The sequence below is a fragment of the Lagenorhynchus albirostris genome, chromosome 2, assembly GCF_949774975.1.
Source record: "Lagenorhynchus albirostris chromosome 2, mLagAlb1.1, whole genome shotgun sequence".
NCBI lineage: Eukaryota > Metazoa > Chordata > Mammalia > Artiodactyla > Delphinidae > Lagenorhynchus > Lagenorhynchus albirostris.
In genome coordinates this window covers 182,242,009-182,260,411 of record NC_083096.1, presented here as the reverse complement: position 1 = coordinate 182,260,411, position 18,403 = coordinate 182,242,009, and the positions used below count along the sequence as shown (strand labels likewise).

Genomic DNA, 18,403 nt, shown 5'->3' with positions numbered 1-18,403 from the left:
CCAGTGCAGGTGCCGTCTGTAACCCCACTGACGGGGCTGGGATCTAAATCAGGCTCCCTGGGGGCAGCCGATGCCCCACTCCTGCCTACGGTGCGTCTGACCCTGGCCGCCTTGCTGACCGTCTCTCCAAAGAGCCTGCCCGCTCATTTCCCCGGGGCTCATACTGCTCTCAATCACGGGGAGCCCCCCTGGGTTCACGGTGCAGAGAGAGACCCCCCACCATGGGCCACTTTCCATGGGAGTCTGGTCTCCCGTCTGCACATGCGCACAGCTGGCTACCACCCTGCTGTCTCCTCACCACCCCGGGGCTGGGACAGCGCGCTTCCTTTCTGTCCATCTTTCCAACAGACTGAAGGTAAAGTTTCTGTTTCTAAGCCCTAATCCATCACCTACCCTGCCGATTCCATCCCTGGGATGCTCCCCGTCCGGCCACTTCTCACCATCCCCACCAGCAGCGCTGGGGCAAAGATGACTGGCTGCCCCGCTAAACCTTCCCCCCTCCCCCCGCTAGGGATACCATCCCCCAAAGTCACCTGGACACACGACTGCCTGGAAGAAAGACAACGTTTCTGAGACCCCTCGGAGCTGGGTGTGGCCAAGCGACTAGGTTCTGGCCAACAGGATGGGGGTGGGCGGTACAATGCCCCCTCGCCGCCGGCCTGACCTGATCCCTGGACGCCGTGACTGGTGACCTCACGTGGTACAGGGGATGGAGTTAAGGATCGTGAGACAGAACGGTCGTCCTGGATCTTCCAGGAAAGTCCAGTGTCCTCACGGGGGCCTTACAAAGGGAGGCAGGGGGACCAGAATCAATGCAGGAGAGGTGACAACAGAAGCAGAGGTCAGAGCTGCCCTGCCCTCAGGTCAGGACTAAGCAGCCTCTCCCAGAGGCCACAAACCACGGGCCACCGACTGTCCCTCAGCAACGTCATCCTCCAGGGAAAAGGAAGCTTATGCTGCAGACAGAAAACTCTGACAACGGTGAAAACAGCAGAAAACACTCAAGAAAACTGCCAAAAGAGAAACCGTGTAAAAATTTAGTATTTCGTACAACGTTTTTAAAAGATGTGAAATAATACCAGCATAAAAAACATTACATAGCAAATAATAGTGTTTGTATAAAACTCAGTTTAAAAACATAATTTTATCATTTAAAATGACTCAGAAAATACATTTTGCTGACAGTAAATCCTAACGTCACAGATGGCGACAATCCCCCGTGTGCCGCAGAGAGAAACGGGCCCCGGGTTCACCGGGCGCGCACGCTCACGGTCAGGACTCCAGTGGGGCTGCTACGCGGTCGGTACTGGCAGCAGCCTGACTGGGGGGGAGCATCGCAAACGGCTAGGGGCGCAGCGACCCCCACCTCCCTCAGCCCAGTCCACGGTGCCGAGTTCTGGGACAGGAGCCTGACCCCAAACAGCGGCAGGATGGCCCCCGCCGCTCCTTTACTGGTAGATGACCTTCACGCAGAACGTCTCCTCGTTTTTGTCTTCGTGGTCATTGATGTAAATCAGAATCTCCTCCTCTCCGGCCTTCTGACGGGACGCAAACCGCAGGCCGATGGTGTAGGTCTCGCCTCCCCCGACCTGGCAAGAAGCGTCGCCGTCCTAGCGCCCACCCTGCCGACCCCCCTCTCCCTCTTCCAGCCACTTCCACACAGGCGTACACACATTCCCCAGGCTCGCAGGCCCCAGAACATACACTCATGATCTGAACCAAGTTTCCCAGCGTCACTGTCAAAGCCCTCCCGGCTACTCCTCCCAAAGCCCCAGAAACGCGTCACTACACCCTCCAGCGAGGGACAGACCCGGGTCGCCCGAGCTGCTGCTCACTTTCCCTGAAAGAGTCACAGGAGATAAAGGCCTAACGTGCCAGGCAGTCTGGATGAAACTGTTGCAACACTGCAGGGAAGGTCGCCCCCAGGGCTGCCCCTGCCGGGGCCTGGGTGTTGGGTCAGAGGCCCAGGCAGAGTTCAGCAGACGGTGCCCCTGGGGGCCGCAAGCGCCTCACTCGGGCCACAGGCCGTTCTCCCCCAGGACTGCTGACGCCCCCAAGGCAGGGTCCCGGGAGAAGCAGCGCCCAGGCCCCCCACCCTGTGCAGCCCCGCACCTGGAAGGCGTCCTCCTTGAACTGCAGCAGGCGGGGATGGTCGCTGTGCAGGCGGTAGGCCCTCGGGGAGGGGTAGGGGTTGGTATAGGTGATGCGCTTGTTGGCGCCCTTCCCGGCCCCCGCAGGCAGTGTGATCTCAAAGGCCTGTGGGGAGGGCAGGAGTTGGCCCCGGGCTCCTTCTCCAGCCACTTCTTCCCAAGCCTGCCCTGCGCTCCTGAGCCCCAGACGCTGAGTAAATACGGCAGACAAGCCCCCCGAGTTCCCGGTCGAGGGGCTCACGGTACAGGAGGAAACACCCACCCCCCAGGCCCCCAGCCAGAGGGGCCGGGAGGAGGAAACGTCGGCCCGGATCTGGGCAGGCCGGGTCACAGGACACACCACCCGAACCGCGTGGCCCACGCGCGTCTCACGGCAGACCTTGGAGATGAGGGGTGGGCGGCAGGAGAGGCACACGAGCCACGAGGCCACCAGCTGGTGGGCGTCCACGTCGACCAGGTTGAGGTGCACGAAGCGGCTGCCCGCCCTGCGGGGCCTCACGCCCACGTGCAGGTCCTGCACCCCGTGAGGGGGCAGCACGAAGACGCCTTTGGGGTCCGTCTTCAGGAACAACAGAGGAGAAGCAGGTCGGGAGGCAGCCCCTCGAGTCGTGCAGACGAGGGGTTTCCTGGGCGCGCAGCCCAGGGGCTGAGAGGGTCCCAGGGGAACCCCTGCGCTGGGCGGGAGGTCCCCTGGCCTGCATGGGGTCAGAGGTAAGAAGGCCCGATCTGAGGCCAGACCGGACCTCACCACCAGCACCCATGCCTGCGGGTCACAGTCTGTGTCCCCATCTGTGCACAGTGTGACCCCCTCAGTGTCAGAGCGGCCTCAGGAGAGAGAGCTTAGCCAGACCCAGCTCTGAACCCCGGCCTGCTGGCAGGGCGTCCACGTCACCCTCGTTATCCAGATGTACGGTTGCAGCCGCACTGATTCCAGGGTAACTGTTAATATTTACCTCCCAACAATTCTACAAATTCACCTTCAGGGCTTACGTGTCTCTCATCCCATGGTGCACATCTCATAAAGGGGATCTGAATGAAGACTCTATCAAAGTCTTCAGGACCGACCACCAGGCCGCAGCCCAGCTCCCACCCCCTCCCCGGGGTGGGCAAGGGTGGGGAGGGGCCAGGGGACACCCGCAAAACCCAAGAACCAACCCCACGCACCCCTGCTGAAGGCCATACCGTCAGCTCCTGGGGGTGGGAGCTGAAAGCCTTCACTTTCCTAACTGTCTGCATCCCCCGAAGGACAAGGGCCAGGCGGGTCCGCTGGCCTGTGACACAGGAGACATCCACGCGCTGCAGGGAGTGGAGGTGGACCTGCCAAGTCTGGACGGGCGTCGCCAGCCAGCGGTCCCTGCGCGGGCAGAAGTCACTCACGGTCGGGCGAGGGCAGTACACCAACCACGGGGAGGAGCCCCGAGGAAGCTGAAAAGGCGGCCAGGAGGGCGGGCTGGGGTCCAGCCGCCGTCACCCGCTCGGCCACCTTCCCTCCAAGGTGGAAGCTCTCAGGCGGGTCTGCAGCCTCTGCGTGACTTTGACCCTGAACAGATACTCTGGAGGCCAGGCAACGTGGGCTTCTGCAGATGTGCACCTAGGCCAGCTTAATCCCAAACCAGGCCTGGAGCGAAGTCCGTGGGCAGCACAGCGTGGATGAGAACGTGGGCTTGGAGGTCACGTGGGCCTGAGCCTGGGGCCCACGTTAGCTGCCTGGTGCCCAAGGACACTGACCCTTGGCTGTAAATGGGGCTCAGCATCACCTGCCCACGGGCCGTCAGGACAACAGTCTGTGGCCACCACGCAGCAGGTGCAGGCTGGGTGCTGCCCCTCGGCCGGGTGGACACTCAGCACAGGAGACCCCCCCGTTCCCGGCGGGCTGCACCAAGCCCTCCAGCCTGCACCGGTTTTAAAGCGTCTCGAGGGCTGGGAGATACGACTTAGAGGAAAAGGTAAAGGGACCGGGGTCATTTCACCCAGTCCTCGGGCATCAAAGGAAATGATGTCACCTTCCACCTCCCCTTGGGGGGCCTGGGCAGGACCGCCGCCTGCATTCCCTCGGACTCGGGGAGGGGACCCCAGGAACGAGGGCTGCCTGGGCCGTCCTGGCACTGTGCTGGGGCAGAAGCAGCCTCGAGTTTCTCTCCTGGCTGGGCTCCCAACGTGTCCCTTAGGCTGTGGTGCCGCTCTGAGCAGAGGCACCCTTGCAAGACCCCGGCCAGTCTGAGAACCTCACTTCATGTGGCCAAAGGCCTGATGGCCCCCACCCCCGTCACAAGTTTAGAGGCAGCCAGGGCTGGCCCACTTCCAGTGCCACCAGCAGTCCCCAGCCTGCCTCCTCACTGCCTTCTCCCACCCTCCAGACCACCAGGGCCCACGTACTCACGCGTAAATGGTGACAAAGAAGTCTTTGATCTCCGGGCTGGGACCACTGGCCACCTTCAGGAACACGTCTTGTGGCTCCCTGGGGCCCTGCCAGACAGGGGTGGGGGTGCACATCACGGCCACACTACTGCCTCTCTGCTCTGACCCCAGTCCCCCAAGTCCGCAGGAAGCAAACGCAGGTGTGAACCAGGCCCCCTCCCCCAACACGGTTTTCATTTTCTGTACTCATCAGAATTCACTGTTTTTGTCACTACAAAAGAGAAAAGTCATTACCCTCTTGATTTCATATTGAGTTTAATAATTACATTCTGCAGGAGATTCCACCCAGTTTCCTAACCAATCATAACATGATTATGGCCGTTATCCTTACACAAAGGCAATTAATAAGTGCCTTAATCACCACTCACTTTATTCAGTTTGCTTCATGTCTTTTTTTTTTAATTGAAATTCAGACAATCAAGGAAGTGACCTGCTAGCAGAAGAAATGAAAACTCATTCATAAAGCTCTCCTGAGGATGTCAAGGTAGCCCTTCAGCATCTTAGAAAGAAACCACTTAAGCAAAAACCTCAAATGAAGAGGCTGCAGGAGACCAGGGGTGCAGATAGTGGGTGGGACCTGGAGGGGAAGGGTTTTCCCGGGAGGGCGCTACAGAACTTACCATGTTCTGGGTCTCGCAAATGACATTCGGGTCACTACATCGTACGTAGACCGGGGGATCCTCACCGGGCATCCCCACGGGAGCACCTGGAGTGGGGAATATCACAACAAATGTCTTTTCCTGAAAGCCTGGGCCATCACAGGTGTTCCACGAAACCTGCTGGGGGATGGACACTGCTGCCTGCGTGGACACTGGCCCTTCCGTTCCGAGCCGCCTCCCCGGGGACTCACCCCAAGAGACCAACCAAAAGGAAGCGGGGGTGCCATGGAGCCAGTGCCAGGTGTAAAGGGCTCGGATGTGTTCTAAAGGCACCGGCTGGCAATGAATCAGCAGGTGCAGGGGAGCCCGGAGAGCTCTCCAGGCCCAGGACGGAGGGCAGAGCAGAGCCTGACGCCAGAGGCCAGGCAACCTTCCCAGGGCTGTGGATTTCAGAATGGAATCAGCCTGCCAAGGGCGCCTGTCATCTCAGAGGAAGTGAGAAGGTCACCATGTCAAACAATCAAACGACTGAGGCAAGTGGCAGAATTTACAGCTGTGCCCCGTGTTGTTAAAGAGCATCGCAGGATGATGTAAGGACACCACTTGTCGCCTTTTCCACCTGCTGAACCTGCCAAATGCCAGCCGTGGGGACGGCGGGACCTGCCTGGAAGCGTGTGCCTGGGCAGCAGGCGGATGGCCTTCTTCAGGAACGTGAGCTCCGGGTGGTAGAAGCGGAAGACCTGGTCCACCGCGTGGGGCTGCAGCTCCACGGTCAGGCAGAGCGCGGCGAGGGGCTTGCCGTTGCCTGCGCAGAACAGCACCTGCCAGGAGAGCAGGCGGCGCAGCATCAGGAGCCGCACGAGGGCTGTGGGCAGCTGCGTGCACGGCGCCTCCCTGGACGGACAGGGACGGGGTCCCCATGGGGTCCGCTCACGCCCACGAAGTGGGAAGGACAGGCGTGGTCAGATGCACGGGGTCTGCAGCCGCAGGTGCCCACCTGCGAGGACTGGCCCAACACAGGGTCCACATGCTCAGACCACGCACGGCTGCCACTCCTGCCACTTCCCGGAGAGGAGGGACGTGCCAAGAAGACCAGCGAGAAAGGTCTGTGGCCCCAACTCCCCCACCGACGCACCCGCTGCCTGCAGGCTGGGAAGTCGTTCTGCAAGGATCTGGATACTAACCTCACCAGGTCCTCATGGGTGGGAGCAGAGCATGTCCCCCAGACGGTAAAAGGGGGCTGTGCTTAAACCCAAAGGACCAGAAATACAAACTTCCTTTAAAAAAAAGTTACTTACTAAAAAAATGTATTTGTCCAATACAGGTCCTAATTGGGAACACGATGCAGCCGGTGTCTTTATTCCAGGACTCGGCCAGCCCAGTGAGCTCGCAGGGCCCAGGACAGAGGGCGGCACACAGCCAACCCCCTTCCCACGTCGGTTGGCGCCAAGCCCGGGCCCCCAGACAAACCTTCCACATGGGAAAGGACACTCTTCCACTTCGGTGAGTTTTATTATGAAATCTTTTAGATGTGTAACAGGACAATTTATAACTGGGCAGCCACCCACGAGGCCACGTGGGCTTGGAACAGGCACACGGTGCACACTGCTCAGCCTCTGCGCCCTCACCATCCTGCCCGTCCGCCCCAGGGAGCCCCTCCTGAACTCGTGATCACCGTCCCCCCCGTTTTTCTTCACCATTCTCCCCTCTTTGGGTCTTTAAGCGACCCACAGTGTTGGTTCTGCCTTCCTGGAGCATCATCTGAAAGCCACTGCCCCGCGCGTCTTTTCCCACATCTGCTGGGAGGCGAGCCCCACCACTGCACCCTCATCCCCTGCAGCTGTGCCCTGACACTCCTGCCGGAATTTCACCGCTACGCTGGGACTTCAGCTCCACAATGACCGACCGTTTATTTAGCTGTCGTGCACACAGACACACACAGACACACACACAGACATACACTCCTCAGCGCTCTCTGCTCAGAAGGACCGGAAGCAAGGGCACCCCAGTTGTAATAAGTCCTCTCAGTACCCAGACCTCAGTTTCTAAACACCGTTCTCCACTAAAAGAAGCCTTAGATAAACGGCTGATTCCAGAAATGGGGCAGGAAAGTGGAAGACGACTCTGGAACATCTTGGGCGCCAGGCACGAAGGAAGTGCTCCAACAATGACAGGGACACGTCAAAAGGACAGAGGGGCCAGCTTGAAGCCGAAGCCGCCGGTGGACCAGGGACAAGATGAGCAGCAAAACAAAGACAGACAGGAACAAATTACAAGCCACTGAATGAAACAGGAATTCATGGTCCATAATGCCGACAAACAAATTTCAGGAATGAACGGATGAAGGCAAAGTGCTGCCTCACTTAGAACATGGAAGGAATGACGAAATCTGCAAGTCACCCATGGGCAACCATCGTGCAAGAAGCATCAGTGAAGAAATTTTAAAAAGAATGTCCCTGTGTGTAACTGGGTCACTTTGCTGTACAGCAGAGACCGGCACGACATTGTAAATCAACTACACTTCGGCTTAAAAAAGAAAGAAGCATCGCGGATATTAAAACTAGCAGCAGAAGCTGAATGAGAAGCAGGACATTTACAGAGCCTGGGTATCTCCTGAAAAAATACTTAACCCATTACTAATTATCAACTATAAAATACTTCTTAATTAATTTTACCTTGAAGGAGCCTGGCAGACACCATCTTAACCAAGTAAGAGAGTTAAATTAACATCACTGGTAATAGAGCAAATCAACATTGTGTCTCTCCCAATAAGAGGTTCTGAGAAGAACACAGCAAATCGTCTGTGCTTTTCCTGCCCTGAATGCACGGCCTGAACCCACCGACGAGCAAACACCAGACAAACCCAGACTGAGTGGCAGGTAGCAGAAATGACCTGTGCACTTCAAAAGTACCGAGGCCGTCAGAGGCAAGGAAAGCTGGGGCGGGACCACCGGATGCACCGCGGGACCCTGGGCGGGTGAGGGATCCAGTGTTGGGATATTTGGTAAAGTGCAAGCGGGGTCTGTGATGAGATTGTATCAGTGCCAATCTCCTGATTTCCCCGGTTCTACTGTGGTTATGGAGCAGAGTGTCCTTATTTTCAGGACACAGGAGCTCTAAATTTCATGGAACAATGGGGAAGTTTGTCCATAACTTATTCTCAAATTGTTCAGAAAAAAATAAGGATAAATATAGACACAGAATGATAAGGGAAATATAAAATGTCAACAACTGGGAAATCTGGGTAAATAATTCATGAGAACTCTTTGCACTATTCTTTTAACTTTTGTCTAAGTTTGAGAACATTTCAAAATAAAGAGTTGTTTAAAAAAAAAAGACTTGAAAGGTATGGCCGTGGCCAGAGAGAGGACAGTTTTACAGCCCAGTGCCTGCCACACAGCAAATATAAAACCACGAGTTCATAATAAGACCCCCAAAAAACTGACCATCTTTGGATGTTCCCAGGGCACAATTATTTTTACAATTGATAAATAAAGGGAAAGAACCCAACATTTATCCTGACCTTCCGGTATTAAGTATCAATATATTCAGGGTAACCAAACGGCTGATGGGGGAAAGCTCTTGTTTATAGAAGAGTCACAGCTAGTAAGTACAAGAACAGTGAGAAGATTTCACCGTTTTCCACCTGGTGGGATAACGGATGTGGGCAGTGGACCCTTAGCGGACACGTCAGCCACCATGAACAGCCACCCACCGTGGCCTCTGCACGTGAAGCCGTGGTCGGCCCACGGAGGCCGGCCCACGCCCAGCGTCTCCACAGACAGAGCATTGAGGACAGCAGGCCCCAACTCCCACAGACCGACCGTGATAAGATGAGTGACCAGCATGGACTGGACATCGGGCCGTCCTGAGGATTTGTTACTAATTTGTGGGCAGTGATGTCACGTAGCCAAGTTTTTGTTCTTTTTTTTTAAGTCCTTATCTGTTAGAGATACACGCTGAATAAGATATCTGGGATTTGTTTTAAAACTCCAAACTCACGTAAGGAAAAACGTATTAGCCTCTCAGATTTAATTTATAGCCCTAAATAAAGAGCCGACACATCCTTTAGACAAAGGCAAAGCTGCGGCTCCACATTTAAATAAAACCCAGCCAATCTCCCCCGAGGACGGGGCTGTGGACACAGGGCTGCCAGGTCCTCAGTCTGCAACCGCACCGAAATCTGTCCCGGGGTGAGGGTGGGGGCGGCGGGCGTAAAAGTGTTTCTGTTTTTACTTTCAACCTCCTGTAAAAGGCATCTGTCTACCAAACAAACAAACAACAACAAGAAAACTTCAGAAATTCCTACAAAACAACAGTGTCCCAACCTCCCCTAAGGACATCCCATCGGCAGGCAGGGGGTTGAAAAGTGTGCCCTGCCAACGAGCCACCCTGAGGTGGCAATGGGACTGAGTCCTGTTTACCATTAGTAACAAACAGCAGAACCCAAGATGCACTTCACCTGGTGCTCTCACAAGACCCCTGGCTGGCACTGCAAGACCCGGGAACGTCGGATGGGCGGTCTGCCCCCCTACCTTGGCGTGTTTCGTGGGCATCGTGCTGGACTTACGAGGTGACCCAGCGTCCGTGTCCTTCTCGAGTCTCAGCTCAGCAGAGGCCTGTGAGAAACCAGGGAGCCCCCCAGTCATGAGATGGAGGCCCAGGGTGACAGGCAAGTCTTCCTACCAGTGGGGCCTCCGCCTGTAGGAACGGCCGCCACCCTGGGCCCAGGGTTCCGGGGTCTCGTTTACGCTCAGAGTGAACCCCAGGCGGCTGCTGATATTAACCGGCCCACAGCCCCAAAGAGGAAGCGGAGGCCGTGTGAGCTGTGGGGGGCGGGGGGGGGGTCAGGTCCCGTAACCCAGCTCCACCCGAAGCCAGAGGTCTGACACCTTCATCACGGTCCTGATGACCTCTTGCCCCAAAAGTGCATCCAAAGAGCCTGCACTGAAACCTGTGAGCCTTTCACGCCCGTCTCAGTGATGACCTCTGCCCCACAGAGCTGACCTCACAAGGTCAGGAAGCAACGCGCACGCCGCGTCCGCCCTAGCAAAGCACGTGCTCGCTCGTACCCTGACGTGAAACCCCAGAGTCTCTGCGGTTCACGTCGGGGAGCAAACGCTACGTGAGAAGTGGGCAAACAGTAGTAACTGGGGAGTTCAGAAAACACTGGCTCTTCTGAGGTTTAAGAAAGGCTCTTCTACCAGTTTAGCAAAGAGACTGAAGAGGAGGTGGTCCAGCCTCTCCTGAGCCCAGGTGAACCACGAGGCCACTGGGCACAACGTAGGTGCCAGGACGTGTGGAGAGGCAGGTGGGGCGGGGGACGGCCGAAGGCTAACCCTCCCACCGCACGGGAGGAGGCCCCCATCTCCCAGGTTACTTGGCAAAGGGGCTTCCCCGGTGCCCAGCCAGCCCCCTCGGCACGGGAAGAATGGCCTTCCCCACCTGCGCCGAGGCCCGCGGACCCGCAGAGAAGGTCTGGAACTTGAAGGGGATGTGAACCATCTCCCGGGGGCGTAGGAAGAGCTGGGGGGCCAGGCTGCCCCGCGGGTGGAACATGTCCTCCTCCAGGGGCGTGTGCAGGCCGAACAGCTCTTTGAAGTACCGCCACTCCCGACCGTCCAGGATGAGGCTGGAGGGAGGGGAGACGGCGCTGGGCACAATGTCCTTCCCAGTCGGTCCCAGGACCCGTGAGGGCGAAACCAGCTCGGCTTTCGGGCGGGGCTGGGGGCCCGAGGGGGCGCCCCGCCCTCCCACCTGAGCTCAGTGCTGTCGATCGAGATGGTCACGGTGTGCTGCTTGTTGTCGGGGTTCCTGAGAGCGAATTCGAAGAACTCGGCGGCGCCCAGCGTGGCACGGATGGTGTGCCGCGTGGTGATGGCCATGCTCAGCGCGCTGGCAATGCTCTCGGCCTTGGTGCGCTCCCGGTAGGCGGCGATGAGCTGCAGGTCCCGAGCGTGCTGGGCACGGATGCTCTGCTGGGCCTGCGGACAAAGGGGCCGAAGCGAGGCCACGGTCCCGGGGCGCCCTGCTGCTTGGGGGCTGTTCTCTGGCCCCTTCCCCACCTGCCCCAAACACCACATCTCCTTGGAATCACCACCCCACCACCACCGACACGGGGTCAGCTGGGAATGGCCACCTACAGCTCTGGGGGACAGGGAATGGGGCTTCCCTCTGCCCACAGGTGATGCACCCGTGGAAGGAGGGCTCTGCCCGCACGCCCCCGAGACTCCAACCACCCACCTGGGCACACTGGGAATTAAGAGCAGAAGCTACCAATAAAAGAGGAAAGAATGGTCCCCAAACTAAGGCGGGTGACCAGCTCACCGGCCAGGCCTCCGGTGTGACAGTGGGAGTCCTGTCTGCGAGCAGGGTCCCCAGGAGGGGCTGTGGCCGGGCCTGACTGACCGCAACCTGGGCCAGGGTCCAGACCCAGGCACGCTGCCTTGGTGGGCTCAGCGTGGGTCCTTCATCCAGCTCCTTCTTCCAATGCCTTATGTTTCAATGGGCTTGGCCACCCTACGTGTGTTCTAGAGGCTGGGGACAGGCTTATCTTTCTCGGGTGTCTTGCAGTAAAGAGCGAGGCCCGTCGGAGGCTGCTTTGCAGCCCAAGACCTAGAAGGCATATGCCCACGTGCTAGGGAGGCAGCTGGGCGCTGAGGGCCTCCAAAACCAAGGAGGCCCAGGCATCTGAAGGCCTTCGGACTCTAGCTCAGAAGGTGAGGACCAAATCGGACCTCTCACTTCAATTGTTTTGGAGACTGACTTTCCAATATCCAAAACTTTGGCCTTTCCCCAGCAGGGGAATTGAAGCCGGGCCTTTAGTTTCTCCCTGGGGATTTAAAAACGGGAGGGTGGTCATGTTGACATCTGAGGCCTCCCCATGTGGGCATTTTATGATCAGAGCTTCTCGGCGGGACGGAGCCTCTACCAGGCTGGGCTGGGCAGCACGGCCAGATGTAATTTAGGGTGAGAAACAGACAGAGCTCGGCTTTTCAACCTCGACTTGAGACAGCGAGTTGTTCTGACCTGCCAAGGACACAACCTGTATTGCCCTGGGACGAGGGCTCTAGGGGACAGGCCACATGAAGGTGGGCACAGGACTGGCCCGTCAGACTGACCACCCGGGCGGGCACTGTAACGGCCACTCCCTGGTTTTCCACAGGCCTGGTGGGTAAAAGCCACAGGCCGAGCCAGTGTGGCCCCAGGGCATCAGATGCCCACACGGCCCCTGGCCAGGTGGAAAGGCTGGAAAGAAGAATCCACCTGTGGGGTCACCTGGCGTGACCCAGACTGCGTGAGGCTGCCGTTAACCGCAGGCTCAGCCTCGCACAGACGCGAGCCAACCCTCCAGCAACAGCCTCCCCGATGACTAGAGCCACCAGTGAAACAGAGCTGATGTTTTGGTCTCCTTTTGCCATAGACCTGTCTTCTTTCTTAATTCAAAACCCATGCAGGCAGAGGCGATGACACGTATTGGACCGCTCAGACCCCAAGAGGCAGCAGTTCGCACTGTGGTCCCGTGACAGGTCCAGGGATGGGCAGGGAGACCCGTGGGCCAAGTGCTGGCATTTCTGGAAAGTAAAGTCCTCTCTTCCACGGCACTTGGCATGTTTTGACAACACGGAACGTGGGACTAGTGCCACCAATTTGCTAGCGTGAGGGGGCAATCCCAGAGCTGCTGGGGTGTCCCTGTAGAGGGTACGCAGAGGAGAGAGGACGCGGGGACTGAGCGCTGTCGCTAGGGCAGCTGCCGTCCCAAGCACTGCACACAGGTTAAGCCAGGTGACCCCCACAGGGAGGCTGTGACTGTCCCAGGGCACCGCAGGGACTCCAAGGCAGGGTCAGCCCCACACTCTGTGCTGTGACTGTCCCAGGGCACCGCAGGGACTCCAAAGCAGGGTCAGCCCCACACTCTGTGCTGTGACTGTCCCAGGGCACCGCAGGGACTCCAAGGCAGGCATCAGCCCCACACTTCGTGCTGTGACTGTCCCAGGGCACCGCAGGGACTCCAAAGCAGGCGTCAGGCCCACACTCTGTGCTCCTGGCCCCAGGCTCACCACCTGCCCCAGGAAACCCCGAGACCCTCAGCCTCCCTCAAATCTGACCATCAGGGAGGGAGAGCTGCACCCCAGCTGCCCTCAGCCTCCCCGCCGCACAAGAGGTCACACACGGTTGCACACCCTCATCACGCGTGTGCAGGGCCAGGCGGGCACGGCTCCTGTCGACTCTCTTCCCAAGGACCCACTGATTTCGTAGAACTCCCATCCCTTCTTCAAAGAAGGCTAAAAAGCTCTGGAAGGGAGAGAGACTACCGCACATCTGATACATCAAGTTACTTTCACCTCAAAATTCTCCAGGGCTACGAACCCAGGAAATCATTACAATTTAGTGGAAATTTTTCTTGTATTTGGAAATCCAATCACTTCCAAGCTCACGGCTGTATTCAAAATGAGGGTTCTGAGCTGTTAATTTCTCTATTAGAACATATCAGGGTTTCCCTGGTGGCGCAGTGGTTAAGAATCTGCCCGCCAATGAAGGGGACGTGGGTTCGATCCCTGGTCCGGGAAGATCCCACATGCCGCAGAGCAACTAAGCCCGTGTGCCACACTACTGAGCCTGCTGCACTCCAGAGCCCGCGAGCCACAACTACTGAGCCTGTGTGCCACAACTACTGAAGCCCGCATACCTAGAGCCCGCGCTCCGCAACAAGAGAAGCCACCGCAATGAGAAGCCCACGCACCGCAACGAAGAGTAGCCCCTGCTTTCAACTAGAGAAAGTCCGCACGCAGCAACGAAGACCCAACGCAGACAAAAATAAATAAATTAAAAAGAACATATCAAATAAGAGGAAACTAGCCAAATTAATCATAATAACAACGATGCACCGGCAGCTGTCGGACCGAGGACTTGCCGTGTGCGGGGCCCAACCACCGGACGCGGGAACCGCTGGTGTGCCCCCCGGGTGACAGCTGGCGGAGCCTCAGAGGCCGCACAGGAGGGAGCAGCCTGGGTGCACCGTGGCCGGGGAGGAGGCCTGCCCCAAGCCCAGCCCACGGCCGGCCTCCCCTCAAGGCGTCCTCACAGCCACAGCGCTGCTCCTCGGCCAGCAAGACTCTGCCGCCCTCTGCCAGGGACCCGCTCGCCCAGACGGCTGTCTGGCCTCAGCAGCCATGGCTCACAGGCCCAGCCGCTCCGCGGCATGTGGGATCTTCCCGGACCGGGGCACGAACGCGCGTCCCCTGCATCGGCAGGCGGGCTCTCAACCACTGCGCCACCAGGGAAGCCCCCTGAATGGTCTTTTGCTTGTTGGTTTATTTCTCTCTCCCTCCCTCCACGGCGCCCCTGAGGGTGGGTCCTTGCCCACCTCTGTGAGCCCCAGGGGAGGGCCGGCCACTGCCTGTGTCTGCCAGGCCATGGGCACAGGCCTGGCCCCTGAGAAGGACGGCGTCTGTTCAGACACCTACCTGCCTCAATGGAAAGGATCCGAAGGCCCCTGTGGCTTCCTTATCCCGTAAACAGCCATTTCTTAGGGTCTTATTTAGATTTTTAGCCTAAGGTGGGAATTCTGGCCAGATCGATCACTGACAACCCGTGATGTAGAAGTTGTCACGGCTCTGCTCCCCAAACCTGGGCGCCCTCAGAATCCCCGTCGGAGCTTTCTTAAAAGCCTAGGCTCCAAGGACACGCCCCCCAACCAAGGGAGGGGAGCCCAGGAGTCAGCTTTTATCCAAAGCGCGCCGGTAATTCTGGCCTGAAAACTTCCCTCGGTGGCTGAGAGGTCGGGTCTCATGCTCCGTAACCAGGACCCGGCAGGAAGATGAGAGCCCGCAGGCAAGGGGAGGGGCGGGGACGGGGCTGCTCCCGCAGTGCTCCCGAGGACGGGGGCCGAGCCTCACCAGCGCGCCCGGCCCGCAGCGGCCAGGCTCCGCTCCGCGCTCCCGCAGGCGCACAGCCCTCATGCGCTCCAGCTTGCGCCTGCGCACGGCGTCCCCCTCACAGCCGGCGCCCTGGGGCCGCCGCGTCCCCTGCCACGGGGGCGTGAAGAGCAGGGCGGCCAGCTCACTGTCCACGTCGGCCAGCTTCTGCGCTTGGACCACATTTTTCACTGCTGGAAGGTTCAAAGGGAGGGCCAGAGGTTAAAGGTCAGAGTGTTTCTGTTCTCTAAGCAGCCACGGCTCCACGCCCTCCAGAGCCAAGCCTCAAGCTTGTCATAAACCCTCAGAGGCTGGTAAAGGTGGAAATGACGCACTCTGCCCTCCACGGCATCCCTCTCTTACCAGCCTCTCACATAGAAGGGATTCTGTCTCGGAGCTTAGACACAAATGTATCAGTGCCCACTAGGGGGTCTGCTAGGGAAAAGGTCAGCGTTGCAGAAGCTCAGGCTCTCAGGATTCCCCAGACGCCGTCGCCCAGGACCGCGCCCCTGCTCACCTCCAGCCCCCCCAGCGAGCACCCCCGATGCCCAGCACACCGTCCAGGCTCTCAGGCACGCTGTCCTGTCAGGTCCTCAAACCCCCGCTGGGTACGGGTTATCAGGAGGCCCGAGCTCAGATCAGGAATCGGGGGCTCCCGTGAGCTGTGCCCTGAGGCCTCGGGCCAGCCGGGGTGGGTGGAGCCCAGAGCTTCTCCTCTCTGCACCCGCCTGCCTCTGGCTGGCTGGGCCCCTAGAGCACCATCTCCTTCGGGGGCTCTACTCGAAGCCTAGACCCACAGGAAAGCTGTGTAGCCGACAGACAGAAGCCACGATAGGCCAGGCCCCGGCAGGCAGGAGAGCTATTTTCTCCCTCCCACCACTGGCTGTGCCACTCACTGGCATGCACACGTGGCACCTGCCACGCCACAAGCTGGCACGTGAGATTCCCGGACTCAGTAAACGCAGCACAGGCGGCAGGTGAGAGGGAGCGCCCCAACTTAGCACCTTGTCCTTGCTTCAGGCACCCCCAGAGCCACGGGAAGTGACCGCGAGCCTGAACTCCGCCGGCTGGACCCCACTCCCCGTCCTCGAGTATCTCTGCCTCCTGCTGATGCGCTCCACGTGGTGGTGAAGCAGCTTCCCCTCACTCGCCACCTCTCCTGCCATCACACGTAAACAAATGCTACTTCCAGGTTCTTCGGGTGCCATGAGATGGTGCAGACGTCTCAAGTGGCCACCCCAAAACAGCATTTTTCGTGTGTCTGGGGTCCAGCTCCATGGGAACGGAAGCTCCAACCTGGATCGGGCTCAAGCAGCCCGAGGCCCCCGGTCCTGAGGGGAGGGGCCAGGGTGGGAGACGAGCAAGGCTGGGGGGTGATCAACTGGCTTGTGTATTCAGACTGCATCACCCCGACCGTGGGGGTGATGGGACCATGTGGGACCACACTGCTGAAGCCAGGAAGCATCTTGCGAAATTCGGCACAACTTCCCGCTTCCGGAACCTTGCCCGGGGGGTGGAGACATGGCTTCTGGTGGAGTGCCCGGCCCTCTGGTTTTGACCAAAATAGGGATTGGAAGACTGATGACTCCAGAGGCTCTGGATCCCTCAGCAAACCCTCACTGTCACAACTCCCCGCGCTGCCCAGAGGAGCCCCCGACCTGCCGGGCCCCAGGCCGTGGGTTTCACAAATCCTCTGGTACCTGTCCCTGGGGGGGGGGTGGGGGTGGAGATGGGAGGCACTCCCTGCTCCGTGCTCTCCATCCATCCTCTTGGTGGCCAAAGGGACCAGCTGGGGATGGGGAGGCACTGGCCCCAAAGCAGGAAATCCAGATTCTAGTCCAAGTTCACGACCCTTAACCACACAACCGGCCATGTCACCTGACCTCTGTGTCTCAGTTTTTACAACATTAAAATGAGGAAGCTGGTCCGGAACAGACTCTCAGCCTGCCGGGCTCACGCAGCGTGGACCCCTTTGAGCATCTGAATGTACCCGGGCCGCTCTCCCGGGGAAGATGTACGAGGACCCACAAAGTTTGGGCTGGAGTTTCAGGGCACTCGTGGGATTCTGGAGACCTTCCAAAATGGCAGCAAAGGCCTCCCAGTCCTGCCCCCCGCAGCTCTGGAATTCCCACCCAGGGCACAGGTTCAAGCCCAACAAAGTCAAGAGCCGTCAACACAAGACGCTCATGGCAGTTTCCGATGCACATGAGATGACCTGCAGCCTCTGGGGGCTGCTCCCCAAAGGGCGCCTCCCACTTTCATTCCAATGGCAAGTATTTTACATTCAGGTCTGGGGGGTCATTTGAAAGGGGACGGAAAAACTTCCGTGTTATGCGATATTTTCACAAGCCCAGGTGTTTATCTCCCAAGCTTCTCTTCTCCCCAACATGGGGAGTTTCAAATTCGTTTTTAAAAAACAGCCTATGTTCATCCCGACCTTTTCCTCCTGTCCCCTTCCCCTGGGGAGAAGCAGCTACCCGAAAACAAATGCCACTCCTAGGACTGTAATCTCCACCAAGTAACACCGGCGGCTTCCCCAGGGCCCAGCCTAGAGAGCGCTGGGCTGACGAACGTGGTGACTCAACGTGGCCTGCAGGTCACTGAGCCGGGTCCCCAGATCCAGAGGGCAGGGCCCCACGACACAGGCGCACGCGTGTGCTCCTGCACACGCACACACGTACACGCACGCACGCACACGCAGCCCCCCGCCTCTCGCTCTGCCCCACCGCCCGCCCACCTCCCCGAGCACAACCCCCAGCCTCCACCCGTAGGCCCCTTGGTCTCTCCACTCACGTCTGGGAGCCCCGGGCGTGAGAAGGCCACCTCCCGAGAAGCCGGTGGCTCCGTCATTCGAGATGACCCGTGACCTGGAAGGTGGCAGTGAGCTGGGACTCCCCACTCTCCGTTCACACAAGTGACCTGAACGAAAAACACACCCCGCCCCGCACGAGACATAAATACCAGCACAGAGTCGATGACACTCGCCCGGATCCCCGCCCACACCCCACTTTCCACTCTCAGGTTGGAGTTCGTTTTGCAGCAGAGAAACGGCGGGTGGGCAGAGGCACGTTTCCTTCGAGCTCCCTGCTCTCCAGGTCCACACTCTCCTCTGTCTGAGCAGCAGTCTGCTTTCCCACCACGAGTCGGGGCTCGAGATGCTCAGGGCAGGTCTCCGGGGGGCCCGGCCCCAGGCTCTGGGATGGTCGCAGGCTCTCCTGTCAGGCCCTCGAGTGTCATGCTGTTCCAAGGCCTTTGTGCCCTTCTGCAAACGTCTGTGCCCAAACACGCCTCGGGGGAGACACCCTGAGAGCCCCGGTAC

The 18,403-nt window shown here is 58.8% G+C and overlaps 1 protein-coding gene across 3 annotated transcripts in view; it reads right to left on the bottom strand.

Moving 5' to 3' along the window:
• Positions 1–1,023: 1,023 nt before the first annotated feature.
• Positions 1,024–18,403, bottom strand: part of NPHP4 (nephrocystin 4) — a 126,234-nt gene continuing 108,854 nt past the window's right edge. For 2 of the 3 annotated variants that reach the window (XM_060141617.1, XM_060141618.1), the window contains 6 exons: positions 17,878–18,003; positions 15,067–15,278; positions 10,925–11,151; positions 10,613–10,799; positions 9,703–9,786; positions 5,284–5,988 (listed from right to left, as the gene is read on the bottom strand). In XM_060141617.1, coding sequence (XP_059997600.1) covers positions 5,680–5,988; positions 9,703–9,786; positions 10,613–10,799; positions 10,925–11,151; positions 15,067–15,278; positions 17,878–18,003 — 1,145 coding nt within the window. In that variant the 3' untranslated portion in view covers positions 5,284–5,679. The other variant, XM_060141619.1, reaches the window with a different exon arrangement.